The 24,070-nt window shown below is 34.6% G+C and overlaps 2 protein-coding genes across 3 annotated transcripts; both read right to left on the bottom strand.

Annotated features, from left to right (window-relative positions):
* Positions 1-590: 590 nt before the first annotated feature.
* Positions 591-7,479, bottom strand: LOC110663076 (protein EIN4). Of its 2 annotated transcripts, XM_021822284.2 has the most exons (4): positions 4,839-7,479; positions 3,074-3,602; positions 2,238-2,328; positions 591-1,331 (listed from the first exon to the last, which is right to left on the bottom strand). In XM_021822284.2, the coding sequence occupies exons 1-3, from the start codon at positions 6,588-6,590 to the stop codon at positions 2,270-2,272; spliced, it is 2,340 nt and encodes a 779-aa protein (XP_021677976.2). In that variant the 5' UTR covers positions 6,591-7,479; the 3' UTR covers positions 591-1,331; positions 2,238-2,269. The 2 variants fall into 2 exon arrangements, with proteins under 2 accessions (XP_021677976.2, XP_021677977.2); XM_021822285.2 differs by lacking the exon at positions 2,238-2,328 and having other exon boundaries at positions 4,839-7,478.
* A 2,757-nt stretch (positions 7,480-10,236) lies between these two features.
* LOC110663077 (AT-hook motif nuclear-localized protein 14) lies at positions 10,237-22,537 on the bottom strand. Its single transcript, XM_021822286.2, has 6 exons — positions 22,062-22,537; positions 19,031-19,083; positions 12,193-12,324; positions 11,017-11,169; positions 10,593-10,890; positions 10,237-10,513 (listed from the first exon to the last, which is right to left on the bottom strand). Exons 1-6 carry the CDS (start codon positions 22,438-22,440, stop codon positions 10,449-10,451), a joined length of 1,080 nt encoding a protein of 359 aa, XP_021677978.1. The 5' UTR covers positions 22,441-22,537; the 3' UTR covers positions 10,237-10,448.
* Between the last annotated feature and the right edge of the window lie 1,533 nt (positions 22,538-24,070).

Below are 24,070 nucleotides of genomic sequence, written 5' to 3' on the forward strand. Positions count from 1 at the left end.
GTCTAGTGAAATACTGTATTTCCCATACAACAGAGTATCAACAAAAGTTTCATAGGAGGGTGGCAAAGAACATAACACAATAAGAGCCTGATCCTCACTATCAATCTCAATATTAATATTCTTCAGATCCATAATGATTGAATTGAATTCATCTAGATGTTCTTTAATGGGCGTACCTTCGCTCATTCTCATATTGTAAAGTCTTTTCTTTAGATATAGGTGGTTGGTCAGCGATTTGGCAGAGTATAGCTCCTCTAATTTCTTCCATACCATAGATGTTGAGCTTTCTCCAGCAATCTCGCGTAGGACATTATCAGTTACGCTCATGAAAATCGCACTCAAGGCTCTCTCCTTTATATCAGCCTTCTCCGCCTCTTTCATACATTTTGGAAAGTTATCCTCGATTACCTTCTATAGACCTTATAGGATCAAGGAAGATTTAATTTTAATCTTCCACAGACTGAAACTCGATCCACTATCAAACTTTTCCATCTCATACTTCGTTGAAGATGACGCCATCTGTAAACCCTAAGTTTTGCACACAAAGCTCTGATATAAGTTTGTTATAACAAGCACACAAATCTAAGGCACACACACAAATCGCACAATCACATAGTATTGAAAAGAGAATAAGAATAATACAGAATTTAACGTGGTTCAACCGTAAGGTCTACGTCCACGGGCAAGACAAGAGAAAAAGGTTCTACTATGATGAAAAGAGCAAGATACAATCAATCAGAACTCTCAAACCCTAACCCCAGTGTATTTTCTGAATATCTCACAACTCTACCACAAAGGGTAAAATATTACAATATTTATACTGGTTTATACCGCGGGAGCGTTGCCCCCACACCCCAAGGAGATCAGTGGTGGACTTCGGGCCCAAGCCTATAGACTTGTGCCCTCTGCTACCACCACAAATCTCACTTTTCATCCCAATCTGATCGCAGCACGAAAAACTTCGGGTCAGGTCACAAATCAGGTCCATAAAAAAATATATCCAAAATTTAAGCCACAAAAATAACAGTTACTTTGATTAAAAATGGGTACAGGGTGAGAATATTGGAAGCATGGGTCCATGACCAACAAAAAGGACCAACTTTATAGTGACGTTCCTCCAATTCCAAGCTTTGTCCAAATTTTCTTTAGTCACTTGCACTTATCCTACATCTGCTTGACAATACTTGCTACTGCTTCCAAGCACCTTAACACCAAAGCTTGGTATCTTTTGAAACAAACATTATGCACCCCCAATCCCACCACTAACATAGAACCACTTTGGTTGTCTACAATAATGATGCTGTTTGGGGGTATTTTTTACGAGTCTGAACCTGCAATATAAAAAGGAATAAATTAATTTTGACAACTTTTTGGATAATTAAGTCAATAACGAGAATTCTGAAATTATACAATTGATTAAGAGAAAAGAATATATTTAACTAGTCACCTTTATAGGCATCAAATAGATTCCTGCTAGTGCTAAAAAAATAGATGTTAAAAATTTCTGTCTGAAAGAAATTCTATTTGAAATCTGAAATTTTAAATAACGTGGGAAAATTATCCCCAGTTGATGGAGTTCGTATTGGATTTAAACTGTATTCAGTTAGGCATTTGCATTCAAATTATTAATGTGTGATGATCGAATCTTTCATATGTCTGAATCTCGGACTCGATCCTGATCATTATTAGGACACCCGGTTAATCAATTTGAACCTTCAGGCAATGTGGGATATACTGTATCAAATAACTAGAATCTAATTTCTAAATAAGCTAAGAAATAGAACTTCTTTTGAAAAAATTACTATTTAATGCACGACTTCCATGCAAATTCTCTAGCCCACAACGCCAAACTAGACTTTAATTGTTACAAATGCAGGACATGCTTACAACACTCGTATCAGTGTCAACTCTAACAAGCATTACTTGTTAATTTTTACTTGTTACAAAGGGCATGCGAGTGAAAATTTAGTTAAAAAAAAATTAAAAAGAATTCAAGACCAAGAAAATATAAGGCGGCAGCTGTAAATCACCACCTCTATCAGCCACAAAGAATTGCTTGAAAAATCAGAGAACAGCCTTTTATATTATACATCTGATCACCTAAGGAGAGTAACCTACCCATCATATCAATTGGAAGCACTAGGGACATGGTAACAAATATCATAGATTTCAACCAGTCATGTTTTCCTTAATATGTCAAACAAAGTTCCATGCTCTATGAGAGGTCCTAGCATTACCAAGCATATGCCCTTGTCAGTCTCTAATGTTATCATTTTAAAGTGGCCACCTTTTCTTCTTCTGAATGCAGAAAATTTCTTTTGCTTTTCTCTGCAAGTAACAAAACTAAATGACCTCCATAAATAGCAGTTTACTTGCAACATAGAATAAGAGAAGTAGACAACTACAACACTTTCAAGTTCTGCTTCTTTAACCATGCATCAGAAAGATGATGAAATTAAATTGTACATTGTATTTAGCTTATGATTCATAAGAACTGGGGTTCTGCTACTTTAACCAAGAATCAGAAAGATCATGAAATTAAATTTTACATTGTATTTGGCTTATGATTCATGACTGGAGTTCATATATAATTCTGCAAGGACACATATACTTTTGAATAGGTTTCTTAATCCAAATCCCTCAAGTTTAATACTCCTAATAGAAGACCCCAGACTTCCACATCAGTTGAACTATAATCCACCAATGCATCGGAGGCCGACAGTTAAAATTCAGAAAATTTTTCAGAAGACTTCAAGACAACAGTCAACACGGTTTGTCTGTATTACTTCAATGTTGAGAATCATATTAATTATCCTTTGTTTCACTATTAGATAAAAGTTTGACTAGTTTCACATCAAGTTATAATTCATTCTATGAACTTCAGTCATAGAGCACAATGAAGAAAATGGACAGCTAAAACTGAATGTTTACATTTTGTATACCATCATATAAATGCTTTTGATGTCTCCATGATGGATCTTGAAGGTGGTATGACCAAGACCCCACAAGATATTTTTATAAATCAATGCAAGATTATCTGAATATCCTACTCTTACAAGTTACAACCCTTCACCTGCCCTTTGCAGAACTCTTCGAAGTTCATCAGCCATTCCTTGTAAGAGAACAGGTTTTCGAATCACTCCATTCATTCCCATCTGTAGGCATCTCTCCCAAATATTATCCTCGGCACTGGCAGTCAAGGCTATAATCAATGGCCAATTACGACTTCGGAACTTTCGGATTCTCATTGCCACTTCAAAGCCATCCATTTCAGGCATCTGAAGATCCAAAATAACAACTCCAAAAGAATTTTCAGCAGAACTAAGAGCACTAAGGCATTCAAATCCAGATGAAACAGCAATCACTTCACAACCTAACTTCTCAAGCAGCTTCTTGGTCACAGTCCTATTAACATCATCATCATCAGCAAATATAACCCGGAGGCCTCTGAACATAGAATTGGAATTAGGTTGTTCTGAGGCAGCTCCAGAGGCAAATATGGCTCTTCCATAAGAAGGTCGGATTTGAAACCTGAGAATCAAAGTCATGCTTTGTGCAAAACCCAGAGAGTTCTGAGATATCCAGATATTACCTTGCATCATCTGCAGACATGAAATTATTTTACAGATGAAGAAACAAATGGGGCATGAACAAAGCATCATCAACAAGAAATAATGTTGAATATTAGCCTCCAGGTACTAAAGACACTGGAATTCCTAAATGTAATTGGATACTCCCAAGAAAAATCAAATTTTATATTTCTCACTCAAGGAAAAAGGGGTGAGGCATTCCTGCAGCTGTAAACAATACAAAATGAGAGTGAAAGTGATTACTCAGGAGATGCAGAAAACAGTTGAGCCTGAATGATTCAATGAAAATACTGAGTCAAATTTTGAACAAATTCCTTGTGGCCATAGAGAAATTTACTTTGATGAAGGTATGAGTTTAATTTCATTTAGTGAGTCTTAGTTTTTAGCAAGTGATGGATTGTATACATGATTAATGTAATGCCAAATATATATTTATGGTTCCATTTTAGTATCCTTCTGTTCACAGGGAATATAATCCAATTTTGTGGGCCTTCCCTTTAGGCTACCCTAAAGACATAATAAGCCTAATTTCCCAAAAAAACAAAGAAAAAAAGAAGGCTTCTATCTAGCTGACTCATGAACCAGTAGAAACAAAACCTTGTATTGTAAAGGCTTCACCAGTTTCTTGTCTGGATGCCTAAGGAAAAATAAAGCTTCATGCAAAGAAAAATTACCGTCTAAAGAAAACAAGACAATATCTCATTGTAGCACAGAAATAACTTCAATTTTTCCGACATAGAACTAGGGAAAAAGGTTGTCCATGAAAGAAAGTCATGTATCTCTCATGACAGGAAAATGGTTTCAATGCAATCCATTCAAAAAAAAAAAAAAATCATTTAAGGCTATAGGCAACAGACCATTCTTTTATACATTTTAACAACAGCGATGCTCTATGGGAAAAAAATATTCATGTCTAGATATAGAACTAGGGAAAAAGGTTGTCCATAAAAGAAAGTCATGTATCTCTCATGACAGGAAAATGGTTTCAATGCAATCCATTCGGAAAAAAAAAAAAAAAAAAATCATTTAACACTATAGGCAACAAACCATTCTTTTATACATTTTACCAACAGCAATGCTCTATGGGAAAAAAAATATTCATGTCTAGATATCATTGAACAAAATAACAATATTTCAATCCTATGGGATTATCTTCCCTAATTAACTTTGCAGATATTGCAACAATCATTGAAAGCACAGCATCAACAAGAAGGAAAGGAACATTAGACAACATTTCAGAGTGCTCACCTGCACAAGCTTTTTGCACATGCTGAAGCTCAAGCCTTCCTTAACTTCATCACCGTTTTGCCTTCTTCCAGAAGAATGTGTGGTTGAGACTGATCCATCTGACAAAGAACTTCCACCCTTAATCTCGATCTCAAACTTGATGCACACATACTCCTCAGGAGCATTTGGTTTCCACATCCCCAACATTCTATCATTCTTGCCCTCACTACCACTCTCTGAGAAAACCCGAAATATGACAGTCCCACCTCCATCATAGGCATTCAATAGATATCCAACCATATGCAGAATCACTTGAAAAGCCCTCCGCTCATCCCCTATCGCTAAATCAGGCAAAGAACTCTGAACGTCAATTTCAAAACCAAAGCCTTTATACACACAAAAGCACTTAGCAAGACAAGAAGCTTCCTTGATCATAGAGTGTAAACGGAAAGGCCTCACTTCTAATGAAAACCTTCCATTATCTTTTGCTGAAATCTCCATCACATCATTAATCAAAGTTGAAACAACATTGCTGGTTTTCATCAATGTATCAATAATAATCCTCTGTTCAAAGCTCATGCTCTCATCTTGGAACATTGAAAGTAGGCCCGCAATTGAGTGCATCGGCCTCCTCATCCCGTGACTCATCACCTTCTGAAACGAGTTCCTTGCCTGACTTGCCATCATAGCATTCTTCCTAGCTTGCTGCAAAGCACGATTTTGCTCGCTCAGCTTCTCTCTCATTAGCTGAGATTCTTCAAGAACTGAAGCATGAGATAATGCCACAGCCACTTGATCAGCAACAACTTCCACTATTTCCATTTCCTCATAGGTCCAAGCCCTATAATTCATAACTGGAAGAACCAAAACAAGTATAGCATAACAAGTATCCACTAGTTCAGGTGTGCCACCTTTGAAATTTGAAACCTGAAGCATTGGCATCCGAATTGCTGCCAAAGCACCTGCCTCTTCAGTACCACCACCACTTGCCACCCCAAGTGCCGAATCTGGCCTCAAAATCTTTACCCCATTGGCATCTTTTATCTCTAACACATCCGGGTCATTGACAGGAATAGAAGCGTGATAACGTTTAGAACTTGGTTTTAACTCATGGGTGAGATTCATCTCTGTTCTATTCTCATTTGGCATCCATACAGCACAATTATGCAAATCCAAAGTCTTAGAAAGCTCAACCAAAGTTGTATACAATATGGTATGCTTATCGAGGGACTTCCTGATTTCCTGGGTTAGCATTCGGACATGCAAACTCGCTTCCTTCTGCTTTTTCATGATACCAACTTCTTGGTCTAATTCCAACACATTTTGCTTCAAGAAAAGCTCTCTTACTTTCCATTTGAGAAGAAGAGGAATCAAAGTCAAAAGTGTTATTGCAGTTGCACATGAAACCAAAGCAGTAAGGAATTTGGCAACGGTGAGAGACAGCATCAGTTGAAATGAGTGAGGCCCATAATAGGTCCATCCAGTGAGCAAATGCGTCAATCCACAAAGGATTATAAAAGCTATAAACTGAAGGAGGACCCATTTAAATGGAAAGTTGGAGCAGCTAACAAAGTAAAGAAGTTCGATAGGTATTGAAAAATACGCTATTGCAATCAAGAAATCACTGACCCTCTGACTCTCCAGAATGCTATGTATGCTCCAAAAACCCTCATCATCGCAGTTACAATTAACAAACTCGTTGTCAAGGGCAGAGACCGAGATCATAATATATGATATCAGAAAGAATATTCCAGGAGCTAATGCTCTTAACATTGCACCCAAGTCAACACTTGCTCAACACATTCTTGTCAAAGTTCCTCAATCTTAGAAACCCCTTAGATTCTAGAATTCATAGTAGCAGAAAAACAGGAGAAGACTACTCTGGCATGGCCTCAAAAACCATCAATTATTGTAAAACCACCAGAAGTAGTTGAAGATCCAAAATACTCACCTTTATTTTTCAGTATAAAATAACAACAGTAACTTCTAGATTTCAAGATCTTGCACAACGACCTGACAAAAACTCCATAATTCCACAATAATTCTCTCTTTTTCCCCCTCTAATAGACTAGTCTTCTTTTCCCCACATTTCTCTTCTGCCTTGTACTTCTTATAGCTTATTTCTCAAATGTTTCTTTATTTTTTGTACCAAAGAACAACAAAATGAAAAAGAGAGAGAGAGAGAGAGAGAGAGAGAGAGAGAGAGAAATCTAAATTGAAAGCAACTAGTATCAGGAAAGGAAGAAAATGAAAATGACAAATTAGAGATAGAGAAACGTCCACGAAAAAGGGGAGTTAAAAAGAACACACCTTGTGAATCCCCCGTGTGCCAAACCCTCCAAAATCCAAGCTTCATCAGCCTCCAAAGCCAAAAATAAATCTTTTAGATTCTTGATAAACTTAATTTCCCTCTTAAATCATCTCTAGATTAGAAAAAACCCGTTTTTTCATTAAAATGAAATGAAAAGAAAAGAAACAAAACCCTCTAAAAAAAAACAGAGTGCAGATATTGTGCTGAGCTTTGACCCACTGAGAAGAAGATGAAGAAAAAGAAGAAGGAGAGAATTATATTTGTTGAAGAGATCTTATAAAGCACATCCTCTCTCTCTCTCTCTCTCTCCTTCTTCCTGTTGAAAGAGAAAGTACAAACAAGTGTCTGAAAGTGCTTTTGGTTTTTTTTTTTTCCTAAGAGAGAAGCAAGGGTTTTAGTATTGGGACCCACAGATTAAATGTGAAGAGAACCTAGACTATATCCCTCTCACATCACAACTTAAAATATCATACACATAATTACCATATAAATTTATTTATTATGCCTTTTCTTTTATTTAACATAAAAATTATTATTTATTACCTTATTTTTGTGCATTGGTTTCCTTATTTTATGGACATAATTGGAGAAGGATCTCTCCTAATCAAATTACCACTTCTTCATCCTTGGCATTATATCCTTTTTCTTGTTTCTTTTTACTTATTTTTAAGGTTTCATTTGATTTAAAATATGTAAGTATATTTTTCTTAAATATATATATATATGTATAATTATATTTATATATTTATAAGAAATTAAATATATACTAATTTAAAATATAATAATTAAATATTAAATTAATAAACTTTATTTTATTTAATAAGAAAAGTGCACTTTATTAATTACACAAGTTTGCACTTTTCGATAAGTTGAATTTACTTTAATTTACTTCAACTAAATAAAGTGTAAATTTTCATGAAAGCATTTTTTTCCTCCTTTAAACAAGTGATTTCTGCTTCTGAGAATTCATAAATTTTTATTCATAAAAATACAATATCTTAATATTGAATGCTATTATATATATATATATATATATATATATATATATATATATATAATTTTTTTATTTTAAATTTCTTTTATATTAAATGATAAATAATAAATCCATGAATTTAAGCATATCTTGAATTCCATGGAGAATTACCTTTTTCAGAAAATCCATAGGACTGTATCATCAAGATAAGCTAATTAATAAAAATATTTATTAATTTTAGTTAATAAAAAATTAGTGTGTATAATTTATATATTTAGAATATATTTTATCTTGCAAAATAATACTATTAAAATAAATTTACTTAACTAGTTAATGTAATTTTCTATCACTGACGCTTACGTGGAAATCCTGACCGTTACCAAGAATGGCAGTTACTTGTAGATCCAACTGAGCTGACTCGGACTCACAACCGCCAATATAGCAAAATTTGCGTCGTCTCAATGCAAATTTATAGTATTAATTTTTAAATATTTTATTTAACATAATAATGTAAAAAATAAATGATCAGAATATAAATATGTAAAATATCTCATAATTTTCAAAATTTAAATTATATTTTATATTCTAAAATTCATGTATTAAATCTTTGCATGGTAGCAAAGCTGGGAAGAAATGATCACGTGACGTTGACGCCGTTGAGATTGGAGAAGGGCAACTATGTCATTGAATTTAGTAAAATTTAATTAATTTTACTATTGAAGAAGATTCACTCGCTCCATGACTTGACATCATCCTGTGCATCACTATTGTTTTTTTAAGGACCGCTTAATTGTTAATATAATTTATACGTGTTAGTTGATAATTATTTTTATTAATTAATAATTAATAATAGTTATTTTATATTAAATATTTAATAAAATTATATTTAGTTATTGTTATTGTGAAATGATTAATAAAAATATATATTATATAATTTATTTTATTATTTAAATAATTATAAAATTATTGTATTATATTATTTATTTTATTATTAAATTAAATATATAATTATTAAATTAATATATTATATTATTTAAATAAATATATAATTATTAATCTATTATATTATATTATTTATTTTATTATTCAAATAAGAAAATAATTATTTTTTAAGATAATTAAATAATTTAAAAAATATAGATAAAATAATAAAATAATTATTATTATTGATAGAAAAATTTATAATTAATTTTAAGTTTTTAGATATAAATAAATATTTTATATTTTATGTTATTAATAAAAAATATTTTAATAAAATTAAAATACGTTAATTAAAATATTAAAATTATAAATAAAAAAATAATAATATTAATTTTTAAGTTAAATAAAAAAATAATATAATTAAAATAAAAAATAAAATCAAATCAGCTATTAGCTAGATGAGAGATAACTCTAAAAATAGAATTGATAAACTACAACTGATGTGTATCATATCAGTAGCCCATCAGCTATTAATTTTATTTTTTTAAGCTTATTAAACACTATAATTTATTTATTTAAATATCTATCAACTATATCTAACAGGTAAATCAAACACCCCTTAAATTTTGATCGTGTCAGATACATACAACCTCTTCGATTTTTTTAAGAACCCACATTCCCATTTCATTAAATTTGCTTCAGCTAGTGGGCTTCAAGCTCAGTTGTGTGAATAGATTGCGGATAATATAATATCATTGCTAAGCCGGGACAAGTCTCTGCTTCCCTATGATTTCCAGCAAAGCAATGGCAAACAACGCCCACCTCCTCCACCAATCAGTGGATAGAGCCTCAAAATCCACAGTTGACGCCATGACGGTGTAAATTGCCAGTCCCATTTCACACGGTGGTGTCAAGTTAAAAACTGGATTTAGCATAGCAATCAACCAAACAAGATTTGACTTATCTGCAATATGGATGCCAAAAGACAGCATATATTCAACAGTACTACAGCTCAACCTTAATTATAACGTTAGAACTTCATTCCACACCACATACCTTAAAACATTGATTATCTTTGCTTGTCATTATCTTGTGTTGCATTACTCACCCATTTTCCCCAATGGAAGTTTCCATTAAAATCCAATTCAACCCAAATATGAATCAGCCAATGACTCCAGGATGCAAAAAGAACCCATGGGGTGGAGACCAAGAGATTATTAATGCCAACACTTTTAATTTTGAGGATAATTTAAGAAAGCATGAGTTATGGTTAAGAGTGCAAGTAATCTGTACAGATATACCCATGTTACATTCCACAGGAGATGAAAAAAGTTGTACCATGTATTTTCTCTTGTCAAAGTACCTACGTCATTTAGGGAGAGAGGGAAAGATGGGAGAATGGTGATTCAAAGCCCAAAACTAATCTCTAGTCTGGAAGTTGTTCATAGTCCCCATTTTCAGGGGATTGGTAAGCTCCATGACCTACTCTTCCTGAAAAAGAGAACACTGCATGTTAGTCTCTCTCTTCCTCCCTTCCCGTCTCTCTCTTTCGGATGGAAAATAAATATACCTGTCAATTCATAACCGGTATTCACTCTGGCATCTGGACCACCCAGCCAATCTGTGGTCCTTGAAGGTGCCATATGCATTCCCCGAGGATGAATCATGAAAGGATTTCCTCCGATATTTGTATGATCATCATTTCCCCTGACTGAATTCCTCCCAGATGATTCAATGAGAGAATGGAAGCCAATGTTTGATATTGATGCTTCTCCAACTGGAGAAGGCAACTTGCTGGTAGGCGCATCAACTTTCACACCAGTGCTAGCTTCCTTCTTCTTGTCAAGCAGAAATGTACCAACAATGATCTGCAGATATCTGAATACTAAATTATAGATATAAAAGGCCTCTGAAACTATTAAAGATATAAACTGTGCTAGTTCATAGAGCATTATGCATCAGATACTTGTTCCAAGCAATTGTGTTAAAAAAACCTGAACAGGGCCACCAGCTGTTAGAGGTCCACCAACTCCTCCTCCAATGATCTGTCCATCTGTATTAGATAGGCATACACTGAGCCCACCTGTTCTCCCTCCAATATCGGTGCGCACATATGATCCAGATATTGAAATGATCTCAAACCGACCCTGGCATAAGAGTATGCAGAAAACATAAATCAATTCTCGTGTCAAGGACTCAAACTAAGAGAGGATTTTTTGGTCGCACACGAAAAAAGTAAAATTTTCAATACTCCAACAGTTCAACTAGCAATTTTGCATGCCAGTTTGAGTAATACATCAAATGTATTTACTTTTGAATCTTCTCAATCTATGGTAACATAATCATGCTGGCAATGGCTCATCCACTGGGAAATGCAAATACACTTTTGCAACTAGCTGGTCTGACCTCAAGAACAAACTTGTCACAACAGTCACTCAACTTGTCATTAAATCAATTTAAAGTCCCAGCTTCAATTAGTTGCTTAAAGTCACTAAATATTTTGATTTCTAAAACAATGAAATCATTGAGATCAAATTCCCATTTGTTTAGATTTCAGGATTACTGGATTAGTAACCCTGGACCCACTGATATATGAGCTCCTTATCATTTTGATGTTATATTTCACAAGAATAAGCAATCTGCTACTTCTACAGAATAGTTCTACTTTCTGGAGAGTAAAATGTAATGATTTCTAAGATATTCACGAACAAGATTTGTTTGTCGGAACTCAGGACCTAACTTTTGTTAGACTCTTCTTTGTGCAGTTCAATTCCTTTACACCAACCACACACCCACCACAACAATCCCCCCCCCCCCCCCTCCCCCCCTCCCCCCTTCTTCTTCTTCCTCTTTTTCCCATTTAATGCCAGCATCAATACATTGTTCCATGTTGCACTCTACTGACAAGCATCCTTCCAGCCAAATAATTAATCATGATATTAAAAAAAGTAATCGGAGACCATAAAAGCAGCATAGGTTGATGAGTTTGGCAAAACTATATACATTGTGGATCTTGTTGATATTTCTTTTGTTTTATAATACCATGCCTAACTTCAAATTTACTGGTCTCAAATAAAGTTGAATAGTGAATAAGGATTCATATAACCGACACTAACTTGTTTAGGATTAAGGCTTAGTTATTGTTGTTGAATGCACTCACAAACAATTACCTCGTATGTAATGTTGCCTCCTGAAGTTGCTGGCTGCCGGAGGGATGCATTTGAGATTGAACCAGACGCAGACATAATGCACATCTCACGCTTACTTTGTTGCATGAACATCATAAGTTTTTGAGCTACATCCTGTTAAGCATCCACATATTATGTTACCAAGGAATGAACAAAGGGACATGTTGATTTATGTATAAAACAACAATATCATCGCCCAAACTTGCTTCAGTTATTATGACAACTAAACAAGTCAAGTGAATGCAAAAAATTCTATATTTCTTATATTTGCATGGTTTGCACATTCTAACGTTTAATGAGCAAAAACATTCATCATAAAAAGTAAAACATGTATCCATTTAGAAAAGAGGGGGGAAAGTCTAGAGAAACAAACCAATCAACCAGAATGAGCACAACATTTCAAACAGAAATTGCCAAAATAGATAGCAAAGGCAACTCCGAAATGTAACAGACCAGAAATGATTATCCCCAATCATAAGAAAGTCTATATACAATTCAACTCAACTCAATTAAGCCTTTATCCCAAGAATTTAAGGTCGGCTATATATATTCTCTTTCTCCATTCTAAACGATTTTGGGTTAAATCCTCGGAAATGTGCAATGCTTCTAGGTCATGTTGTACTACTCTCCTCCAAGTCAGTTTTTCTTTTCTTTCTATCCTCTAACCTAATGTGCTCCACTTGTCTAACTGGAGCCTCCGTATGTCTACGCTTTACATGACCAAACCACCTCAATCTCCCTTCTCTCAACTTATCCTCAATTGGCACCATTCATACATTTTCTCTAATACTCTCATTACAAACTTTATCTAATCCAGTATGACCACGCATCCACCTTAACATTCTCATCTCCGCAACTCTTATCTTAGACACATACGACTCCTTTAGTGCCCAACACTCACTACCATATAACATGGCCGGTCATATGGCTATACGGTAAAATTTTCCTTTCAACTTATTGGAAATTTTGCGATCACATAAAACTCCAGTGGCACTTCTCCACTTCAACCATCCGGCTTTAATCTTGTTACTAATATCCTCCTCACATCCCCCATCTACTTGAAGGATTGAGCCGAGATATTTAAAGTGCTTACTTTGGAGCAGTACTACTCCATCAAAACTAACTCATTCCCTATTACCAGTTCGGCCTTCACTGAACTTGCAATGCATGTATTCTGTCTTCGTTCTACTTAACTTAAAACCCTTTGACTCTAGAGTACTCTAGAGTACTTAACTTATAAGAAAGTCTATATAATCAGAAAAATAATTTATCTTCTAGGTCATAGACACAATTAATGCTGATTTTCCTACCATCTATTTATTCTCCAATTTTCCATTGATCATGGCATCTGCTATCTTTCCATTTGAAAACTAAACACTAAAAGTTGCCCACTGCAGCATTTAGATACACAGATCTGCCCCTACATCCTAAAATGGTTAATGCAACAAAGTCAGCTTTCAAGGAAAAAATTCTTAACTAGAACTGCAGTTCATAGAAGCCGGAACAACATCATCAACTCCCCCCACCCATTTGGGGGTTACCAACACAAATCTGGTTTTATAACATGATAAAAAATCTTCCACATATACATCCCCTTGTAAGTGTACTGTCCAGCATCACAGTACATCACATGCCTTTCTCAAAACTTCCTAAAGTACTGACCTTTATAATCAGCCAAAGATATTGAACACTATCCAGAGGATCTATCTTGTCATAGAAATTCAATCACTATATTATTTCTTTGTATATTCTGTATTCTGTATTCCTATTTAGGATTTCTTATTTATGATTTCTTCCTAATTAGTAGAACACAATTATAGGAATCAATTGTATAGATATACCCATGTACAGATTAATTGAAATTAAGAAGAATCATCTCTTTCTACATGGTATCAGAGCAGGTCATCTATCTAAGATGACTATTTGTTCTCACCACCCAGCTCAGGAGAGACCTTGGCCGCCGACCGGCCATTTCAACTCCGATCAACATCGCCGGCGTCGCCTCAACCCCCTCATTCTACCACTGTGTGTGGTTGCCTGATCCAGTATACCATTAAAGGACTTCTGAGGTTTGGCTCTCATATCCTATTTTGGTATTTGCTTGATTTGTGATTTTGGGTTATTTTGCTGTTGTAAGCACTTTGGATTAGCGTTTCGGTTAGTTTTCTTTGTCTCAACAAATGGCAGAAAATAAGAATGTTATTTCTTATGTGATTCCGGTGATGACTAAGATTACGAAACACAAACTTAATGGTTCGAATTACTTGGAGTGGAGTAAGACTGTTAGGGTCTATTTGCGTAGCATTGATAAAGATGATCACCTTACTAAAGATCCACCTACGGATGATACACGACAAACTTGGCTAAGAGAGGATGCTCGGTTGTTTTTGCAGCTTCGAAACTCGATTCACAGTGAGATAATTAGTTTAATTAATCACTGTGAATTTGTTAAGGAATTGATGGATTACTTATATTTTCTGTATTCTGGTAAAGGGAATATCTCCTATATTTATGATGTTTGTAAGGCATTCTACCATGCTGAGAAAGAGGATAAGTCTCTCACGGCTTATTTTATTGATTTTAAACGGGTATATGAGAAACTTAATGTATTGTTACCTTTTAATCCTGATGTGAAAGTTCAGCAGGCCCAACGGGAGCAACTGGTTGTTATGAGTTTTCTTGCAGGCCTCCCTTCAGAATATGAGACTGCTAAATCTCAGATTCTCTCCAGTTCTGAGATTTCCTCTTTGCATGAAACGTTCACACGGGTCCTTCGTACAGAGAGTACCCAATCTTCACAGCCTGCCAGTAGTGCTCTTATTAGCCGTAATCCAAATAATAGAAGAGGAAGTAGGGGAGGAATTACAGGCAACAGAAGTAATCAGCGTAATGGAAAGGCTAATTCTAATCAGAACTCAAGAGGAGTCATTTGTTATTATTGCCATGAGTCTGGCCATACAAATATAATTGTCTGCAACTTCAGAGGAAAAATCAGCGATCACAGATGGCAAATATGGCAGCAGAGGATTCTACAGTATCTTCCTCTGAGAAAACTATTTTGGTATCTGCAGAGAATTTTGCACAGTTTTCCCAAAGATCGTGCATCTCTAAAGCCTACCAGCCTCACATCGCGATCACGAGTCAGGTAAATCCACTACATGCCTTGTGTCTTCCTCATCCAAATGGGTTATTGATTCTGGTGCAACAGATCACATGACATGTAATTCTAGTCTTCTATTTGCTTTTTAGTCTAATCTCACTTCCTCTACTGTTACTTTAACTAATGGTTCTACTTCTTGTGTCATGGGTTCTGAAACTGCGAACCCGACTTCGTCAATTTCTTTGTCATATGTTTTATGTCTACCAAAATTCTCTTTTAATCTACTTTCTGTTAGTAAACTTTCTCGTACCTTAAATTGTTCTGTTTCCTTTTTTCCTGACCAGTGTTTGTTTCAAGATCTTACGACGAAGCAGATTATTGGTAGAGGACGTGAGTCAGGTAGTCTTTACATTCTGGAAAATCATGTACCGCGGTCGCTTGTTTGCTCCAGTACCTTAACACCTCTTAAAGCTCATTGTAGATTGGGTTATCCTTCTTTGTCAACCATGAAAAAGCTATGTCCTCAGTTTCAGTCTTTAACAGTACTAGAATGTGAGTCGTGTCAGTTTGCAAAATATCATCGTTTGCCTTCTGTGTCTAGAGTCAATAAACGGGTTTCATCCCCTTTTGAGTTAGTTCATTCTGATGTTTGGGGTCCTTGTTCTGTTACTTCTAAAACTGGATTTCGTTATTTTGTTACTTTTGTTGATGATTACTCTCGTGTTACCTGATTATATTTAATGAAGAATCGTTTTGAGTTGTTTTCTATCTTTTGTACCTTTTATAATGAAATCAAAACTCAATTTAATATTTCTGTACGCATATTAAGAAGTAACAATGCCAAAGAATACTTTTCAGCACAATTTCAGTCTTATATGACACAAAATGACATTCTTCATCAGTCTTCCTGTGTGGATACCCCATCCCAAAATGGCGTGACCAAAAGAAAAAATCGGCATCTTCTTGAGGTAACTCGTGCTCTTCTTTTTCAGATGAAAGTTCCTAAAAACTTTTGGGCGAATGCAGTTTCTACAGCATGTTTTTTAATCAATCGTATGCCGTCTTCTGTCCTTAATGGGGATATTCCTTATACTGCTTTGTTTCTTACAAAATCTTTGTTTCCTGTTGAACTCCGTTTTTTTTTTGTACCTGTTTTGTGCGTGATGTTCATCTACAGGTTACTAAATTGGGTCCAAAGTCTCTCAAATGTGTTTTCCTTGGGTACTCCTGGCTGCAAAAAGAGTACCGTTGTTTCTCTCATACTCTCGATCGTTATCTTGTTTCTGCAGATGTCACATTTTTTGAGTCCACTCCATTTTTTCCTCAATCATCTGTGTATGAGAGTCAGGGGGGAGGATGATCTCTTAATATATACTGTCCAACCAATGTCTAGTCCTCTCCAACAGCCTGTTCCTTCTGTCTCTAGACCTACTCGACCTCCAGTTGTTCATGTTTATTCCAGGAGATTGGAGATTCCTGACTAAGATCCTCTACCAGCTACTTCATTGGGAGATCCTGTACCTCATACTGATCATGATTCTGATCTAGACTTACCCATTACTCTTCGTAAAGGTAAACGTTCATGTACTTACCCTATCTCTTCTTTTGTTTCTTATAATCAATTGTCTTCTTGTTCTCGGTGTTTTGTCACTTCTTTAGACTCTGTTCCTATCCCTAATATCACAGAGGCAATCGTCTCATCCCGGGCCGTGTGCTGCTATGAAAGAGGAAATGGAGGCTTTAGATGCTAATGATACATGGGAATTGTTGCCTTTGGCCACTGGTAAGAAAGCTATTGGTTGCAAATGGGTATTTACAGTAAAAGTAAATCTTGATGGTTCTGTGGCTAGGTTAAAAACACGCCTTGTAGCAAAAGGATATGCTCAGACATATGGGGTTGATTACTCTGACACTTTTTCTCCTGTAGCTAAACTTACTTCTGTTTGCTTGTTTATCTCTTTAGCAGCTACATATGATTGGCCCCTGCACCAATTAGATATCAAGAATGCTTTCCTTCATAGTGATCTTCAGGAGGAGGTGTATATGGAGCAACCACCTGGGTTTGTTGCTCAGGGGGAGTTGGGTAAAGTTTGTAGGCTTCGGAAGTCTCTTTATGGCTTGAAACAAAGTCCTAGCGCCTGGTTTGGGAGATTCAGTGAAGCAGTACAAGAATTTGGTATGCAAAAGAGTAAGTGTGATCACTCAGTATTTTATAGGCAATCTGAGGCTGGTCTAATTCTCCTGGTAGTCTATGTGGATGACATTGTCATCACTGGGAATGACTCTAAAGGTATTTCATCTCTTAAAACCTTCCTTCAAACCCAGTTTTGAACCAAAGACTTGGGATTGTTAAAGTATTTCTTGGGTATTGAAGTTATGAGAAGTAATAAGGGTATTTTCTTGTCTCAAAGAAAATATGTCATCGATTTATTGACAGAGACAGGAAAATTAGGTGCTAAGCCTTGTAGTACACCAATGACTCCAAATTTACAACTGTTAGTAGGGGATAGTGAGTTGTTTGAAGATCCAGAGAGATACAGGAGATTAGTAGGAAAATTGAACTACCTTACAGTCACTCGTCCTGACATTGCTTATGCCGTTAGTGTGGTAAGTCAGTTTAGGTCTTCCCCAACTGTTGCTCATTGGGAAGCCTTGGGACAAATCTTGTGTTATCCAAGGGCGCCCAGAAGAGGTTTGTTATATGGTAATCATGGGCATTTGAATGTTGAATGTTTTTCGATCTTGATCAATGGATCTAAAGTTGATAGGAGGTCAACTACTGGATATTGCATTTTTGTTGGAGGAAATTTGGTATCTTGGAGAAGCAAGAAGCAGAGTGTAGTTTCTCGATCTAGTGCTGAATCCGAATACAGAGCCATGGCACAATTAGTATGTGAGGTAATGTGGATACTTCAATTACTAGATGAGACAGGTTTTAAGACCTGCCTGCCTGCGAAATTGTTGTGTGATAATCAAGTTGCTCTCCATATTGCTTCTAATCCGGTGTTTCATGAGCGGACCAAACATATTTAGATTGATTGTCACTTTGTTCGTGAAAAGATTCAACAACAGATCATCTCAACAGGACACATCAAAACTGGAGAGCAGTTAGGAGATATTTTCACAAAAGCTCTGAATGGAGCTAGGATTGACTACATTTGTAACAAGTTGGGCATGATTAACATCTATGCTCCAACTTGAGGGAGAGTATTATGAAAATTCAATCACTATATTATTTCTTTGTATATTCTGTATTATGTATTCTGTATTCCTATTTAGGATTTCTTATTTAGGATTTCTTCCTAATTAGTAGAACACAGTTATAGGAATCAATTGTATATATATACCCATGTACAGATTAATTGAAATTAAGGAGAATCATCTCTTTCTACATCAATTATCAAGCGACAAAAGACCATCTTCTAGCTATCCAGTTGATGTAAGGTATCCATATAAGGCAAAGAAAATAAATATATTTGTCTTCATAATTATTGGAACTATAAATTGAATTGTAAATGATCAATTCTATAAATTTTATTTTCAGAAAACCGGTCCAATCACCTAATTTCAAAATAGTAAGTTGGAAAATGGAATGATGAATGCATGTTTTCTTAAAAGATCTAGTATGCACAAAATATTGTACACACGCATTTACTGAGGACTCCTAATGGATAACCAACAATAAGGACAGTATCATCAAAGATAACAAAGTTTTCATACCTCGCCAGCAGCCACAGTTATAACATGTGGAGTAAAAGCTTGCCCTGCATTGCCTGCAACAACCAATTAGAAGTTGGAAAATATAAGTAGTTAAGTACTCTAATTTATACTGCAGAAGAGAGAACTATGAAAACTAAAAAGTATTTTATCAAAAAAAAAAAAAGCCACCAAAAAATGAATATAGATAATATGTACATGTATAAACATTCTACTAAATGAAAGCATACCATAATCAGCAATATTGACATGATTTTTCAAATTTAACATGGTACTGAACAAGTATAAATATTATGGCTCTGACCAGAAATCATTTCTAATCACCAGCTAAAAGAACAAATTCCAACACTTTAAACAAAAAGATATTAGTATCTCAGTTAACTAATGAAGAAATGCATGCATTTAATCAGCAAAACTATTCAAGCAACATTAATATTTTTTCAAGCCTTCCTCTATAGATCATGCTCTTCAAAATATCTCACAAGCTAAAGAAAAGAACATGACACATCGTCATTCAGTGAAATAAAGATGATTTTGTTAATAGCTACATCATGATATATTACCAACAAAGCAAACCAAGACAATCTTGTTAATCTATCTCAAGCACCACTTTGTTTTCAATTCTCATTCATATGAATTTTTTTATAGTTTAAACTAAAATTATTGTTCAAAAGAACACATGTATACGCAATCCAAGTATGCTTTAGGAAATGGAATGTCCAACAAGTACCAAGGTTAAGACAATGCAGTCAAGATGAAACTTTTGATATGGAAGAAACGTAATGATATTTAGAATGAATGAGCATGTACAGAAATGAGGGATTCCCAAAAGTAGCAATCAATACCAAAGGTGATAATATTTCCCTTTTATGACTATGAAGAATACCAAAAACTTAATTAAATGGTGTATATATATATATATATATATATATATATATATATATAAGAGCTCATGGGGAAAAAAAAGACACCTCTAATCACCAAAACAATCCAAAGATTCTATACCATCCATTAAAGGCAAGTGTCAGCAAGGAGAAAAAACACTAAAAGGAAACAATCAATCCAAACCATCACTTCATATTTCAAAACTAAGCTTAGCATTAAACTGTCTTTCAAAAAGAAGAAGTATAAATTAACATATCTATAACGACAAACGTTACATTACATCCGGCAAACGTTACATTACATCTTAGCAGATTACTCAAATGCAATTGATAAAATTGATATGTGCTAACATTTAAATTTTGCACTACATACAAGCACATTATATTACTAGCTTTCATGAGGTACAAGAACTGTGAAAATCCTTCTCCCAAAGCAAACATGCTTGAAGCACTCAACAATATCTGGTAAAAAATTCAATGAGATGCTTTAAATTGTAATAGAAGCAAATTAACTGTACCAGCCATAAAATTCCAAAGTGAAAAATAGTTTTTTTTCCCCCAAAAAACAAAAGCTTACAAGGGATTCAAAGAAACATTTATTCTTACAATAGTAGGATCAAATAGGACAGGACACCCAATTGTCAGGGATTGACATACAGCAATAAATCCCTCAAAAACTCAAGAAGTACCAAAGGATGATTGTCATCCCCATTGCAGCTGCCAAAACAAGAAGCAGCTCACACAAGATCCACAAAAGGCCTCACATAACCAAAAGAATTTACTAGAAATCCTCAAAATTTCATTAGAACAAGCACGGAAAAACTTTTCACAGAAGCATTAACTACTTGGCATAAACAGTAAAGTAGGACTCATACACAATGCATACCAAATATTTGCAACAAAAATCTGACTATTAGAAAATCACAAATACTAGCATATATTCAAGGAGTCATTAAATAAAACAGAATTCAGAATCAAGAATTTAAATGAATAGCAACATAGATAATCACCAGAACAAGCATTAAAAAAATTATACAAAAAAAGAACCAGTAACCACAATACCACAACAACCAAAGGAAAGATACATGCTCAACAATCCAAACCCTTACAAGCACCATAAATTTGCAATAAAACTTCCCCAAAATTTTGCTCAATTCACTAAAACAGCAAAGGTAAGATTAACTGGTTGGGATTTTTTCCAAAAATAAAAAATGTGTACATTAAATACATAAATAAATGCACATACACAGAGAATCACACCTGGATACATGTGGGGAAGACCAAACTGAAATTAGAAAATACAGGTTCACATAGAATGAACCCAAACCATTTTAATGAGCAATTTGCAATAAAACTCTCTAAATTTAATAAACTCAAATGCAATAAGAGCAAAAAATTAATGAACATAACATAATGAACCAGAAACTCAATAATCACCACTACACAAACAAAAAAATGAACAACAACATAATGTTAAACCCTCAACAAGCTTAAGAATTTTGATTCTAAACCTTCAATTCTTAAAGAAATTCGCAAGTAGTGACACAGCAAATGAAGTTTTTTTTTTTTTTTTTTTCTTTTGCAGAGGGACTACAAGGACTTCTTAGAAGACCTATAATGCAAATAAAGAACATGCAGAGCCAAAAAGCCCGGGAAAAATACACCAAAAAAATGCACCAACTCTTCCAGCAATTAAAATGAACTCAAATTCACTAAATTTTAGAAACAAATCACCAAATTGAATTCTGGATTGAAAATGATTAAACCAGAACCTTTCCGAAAGCAGCTGCTAGAACATTTCATGAATAGCCCACACAGACCGTTAACACAAAAATACTACGACGACCAGAACATCTGACCTTAGAATTTTGCAAACAAATCGTTATAAATGAACTAAATTCACAACCAAACCATAAAAGATCAAAAGTGCTTACGCCGCAGCAATGAGGTGTACAAAATGAACTACAATACAGTTAAAAAAGAGAGAGAGAGAGAGAGAGAGAGAGAGAGAGACAAATTCAAGCTACAAGTAAAAAAAAATGAAAAAAAGAATTGAAAGGAAAAACCCATGAATGAAGTGAATTCCCGAGCAAACCATTAACACCAAAGTAAGAAGAAAATACCACAATATCAGTACGAGCAAGGCCTACCAAGAGCAAACAACTGTTGAGACTTCCTTGATGAACCCGAGTACGGAGGAGACGACGAAGTAGCGCCTTCTCTCTTCTCCTTGGCAACAGAATTCGAAGAAGCCGCCGTTTTCTTAGCAGCCAGAGCTTGCTCTGGCGTACCGTATTTCCTCGGCCTGCCTCGCTTCCTCCTTGGGGGCTCCACTGGTGCAGTGGTGACAGCGGCCGAGGATGGACCCACGGAATGTGGATACAGCATATGAGGACCACCACCACTATCGGAAGCGGAATTGTGAGGCGGCGGCAGAAGGCCATTGGTCGGCGAAGGGGTAGTGGTGGCAGGAGTGATGGTGGTGAAGTAGGAGCTTAGGTGGTGGCGTTGGCTTTCGTTGGGTTCCATTTTGTACAGAGAGAGAGAGAGAGAGAGAGAAGAGAATCGTGAGATATTTTTTTAATTTTCTTTTTGAAGGAATTGATTTTTATTTCTGATTTTTTTTAGGGTTTTTATAAAGAGGACTGATTTTCAGCCGTTGAATCACTGTTGTGCTTCGACCTTTGACTTTCTTCCTCCAGCTCTTAAACACGAGAGAGAGCGATTGCTGACCGTTGGATTGGCCCCTTCAGTTACCTGATGACTTCACTTTGACATTGTTTTTTTTTTTTCAAGTCTTGATTACTTTGTTTATAATTTATATTTTATTATTAAATTCATTTAATAACAATTATAAATAAAATAAAACTTATTTTATAAAAAAATTAAAATTATCATAATTTTTTTATTATTCAAATATCTATATATAATATATTTTATTTTTTAGGAGATCCAGCGTATTTTTTTAGATGTTTGCGTCGACGTGTGTTTTAGAATTGGATATATCTAATGTGAAGGATCAACCGAACACCCGCGCTACCTATGGGCTTTGGGCTCTTGCTTTGCAGATAAGATAATTTTTTTATCAGTTAGATGTTTATACACTTTGATATAATAATTTTTTTTTCATTTAACAAAAATCCAATAAAACTAATAAATATTAAAAAAATCTAATAAATTTAATGATAATTATTGAGTTATGAAATAATTTTTTATTTTTATTATAAAACATAAATTTTATAATAAATAAATTCAAATTTAAAACATTTTTTACTCTACACTTTTAAATATGAAAGAAAAATAACAACAAAATTAATGCAATTGATAAGAATGGGAGCTTCCCTTCCCATTTTGTAAGTGTACTAATAAAAATGAATTCAATTGATGCCTCTTTTAATATATATATATATATATATTAAAAATATTGGAGAGATAATATAGCTGATAATTCTAGACTCCATAATTAATTAAAGGGTTATGAGAACATGAATAGCCAGCCATTATGGTACAGGCATCCAAACCAAGCCATGCTTACTATGAAAATACAATGCAAGTTCATAAAATGGGACAACGGAATAAATTGAATTTGCAGGCAAAGCCTTGTGTTCGAGCATTCGAAGTTCTTAAACATTGGTCGTTTGCTGCCAAGAGAAAATTCATTTCTTTGAACACAGAATTCATGAAGCTTGCAAGTTCTATACATCACAAGTACATTCAGATGAGAAAAAAATATATATGTATGCATCCCTAAATAATTTTGAAAATATATCTATATATATATATACACCAGGTTGATGTGAGGATCATGTATATCTCAATGTCCTTTGATATGCATCCCTCACCGGACACAATTCATGGCTTATTTCATCCAATGTTTTCTTTGGTTTTTGAAGTATGACCTAAACCAAAAAACCAATCAATTTCATAATGTCACTGTTTTTCCACGTTTACTCATAAAATGTAATAGTGGAAGAAGAACCAGTAAAATAATAAAGAACAATGGATACCAGAAACCCAATAGCCTGTCATGGCTAATTTCATCCAATGTTTTCTTTGCTTGTTGATGTATGACCTAAACCAAAAAACCAATCAATTTCATAATGTCACTGTTTTTCCATCTTTACTCATAAAATGTAATAGTGGAAGAAGAACCAGTAAA

Source organism: Hevea brasiliensis, chromosome 5, assembly GCF_030052815.1.
Source record: "Hevea brasiliensis isolate MT/VB/25A 57/8 chromosome 5, ASM3005281v1, whole genome shotgun sequence".
NCBI classification, from domain to species: domain Eukaryota; kingdom Viridiplantae; phylum Streptophyta; class Magnoliopsida; order Malpighiales; family Euphorbiaceae; genus Hevea; species Hevea brasiliensis.

Excerpts from the sequence above, each read along its gene's own strand:
- LOC110663076 (XM_021822284.2), bottom strand. The coding sequence starts at position 6,590 with ATGTTAAGAGCATTAGCTCCTGGAATATTCTTTCTGATATCATATATT. Across the intron at positions 3,603-4,838 it reads TGTGCAAAAAGCTTGTGCAG|ATGATGCAAGGTAATATCTG; the intron begins GTGAGCACTCTG and ends TCATGTCTGCAG. Across the intron at positions 2,329-3,073 it reads AAGAGTTCTGCAAAGGGCAG|AGAAAAGCAAAAGAAATTTT; the intron begins GTGAAGGGTTGT and ends TGTTACTTGCAG.
- LOC110663077 (XM_021822286.2), bottom strand. The coding sequence starts at position 22,440 with ATGGAACCCAACGAAAGCCAACGCCACCACCTAAGCTCCTACTTCACC. Across the intron at positions 11,170-12,192 it reads GAGGCAACATTACATACGAG|GGTCGGTTTGAGATCATTTC; the intron begins GTAATTGTTTGT and ends CTCTTATGCCAG. Across the intron at positions 10,891-11,016 it reads CAGCTGGTGGCCCTGTTCAG|ATCATTGTTGGTACATTTCT; the intron begins GTTTTTTTAACA and ends AGATATCTGCAG.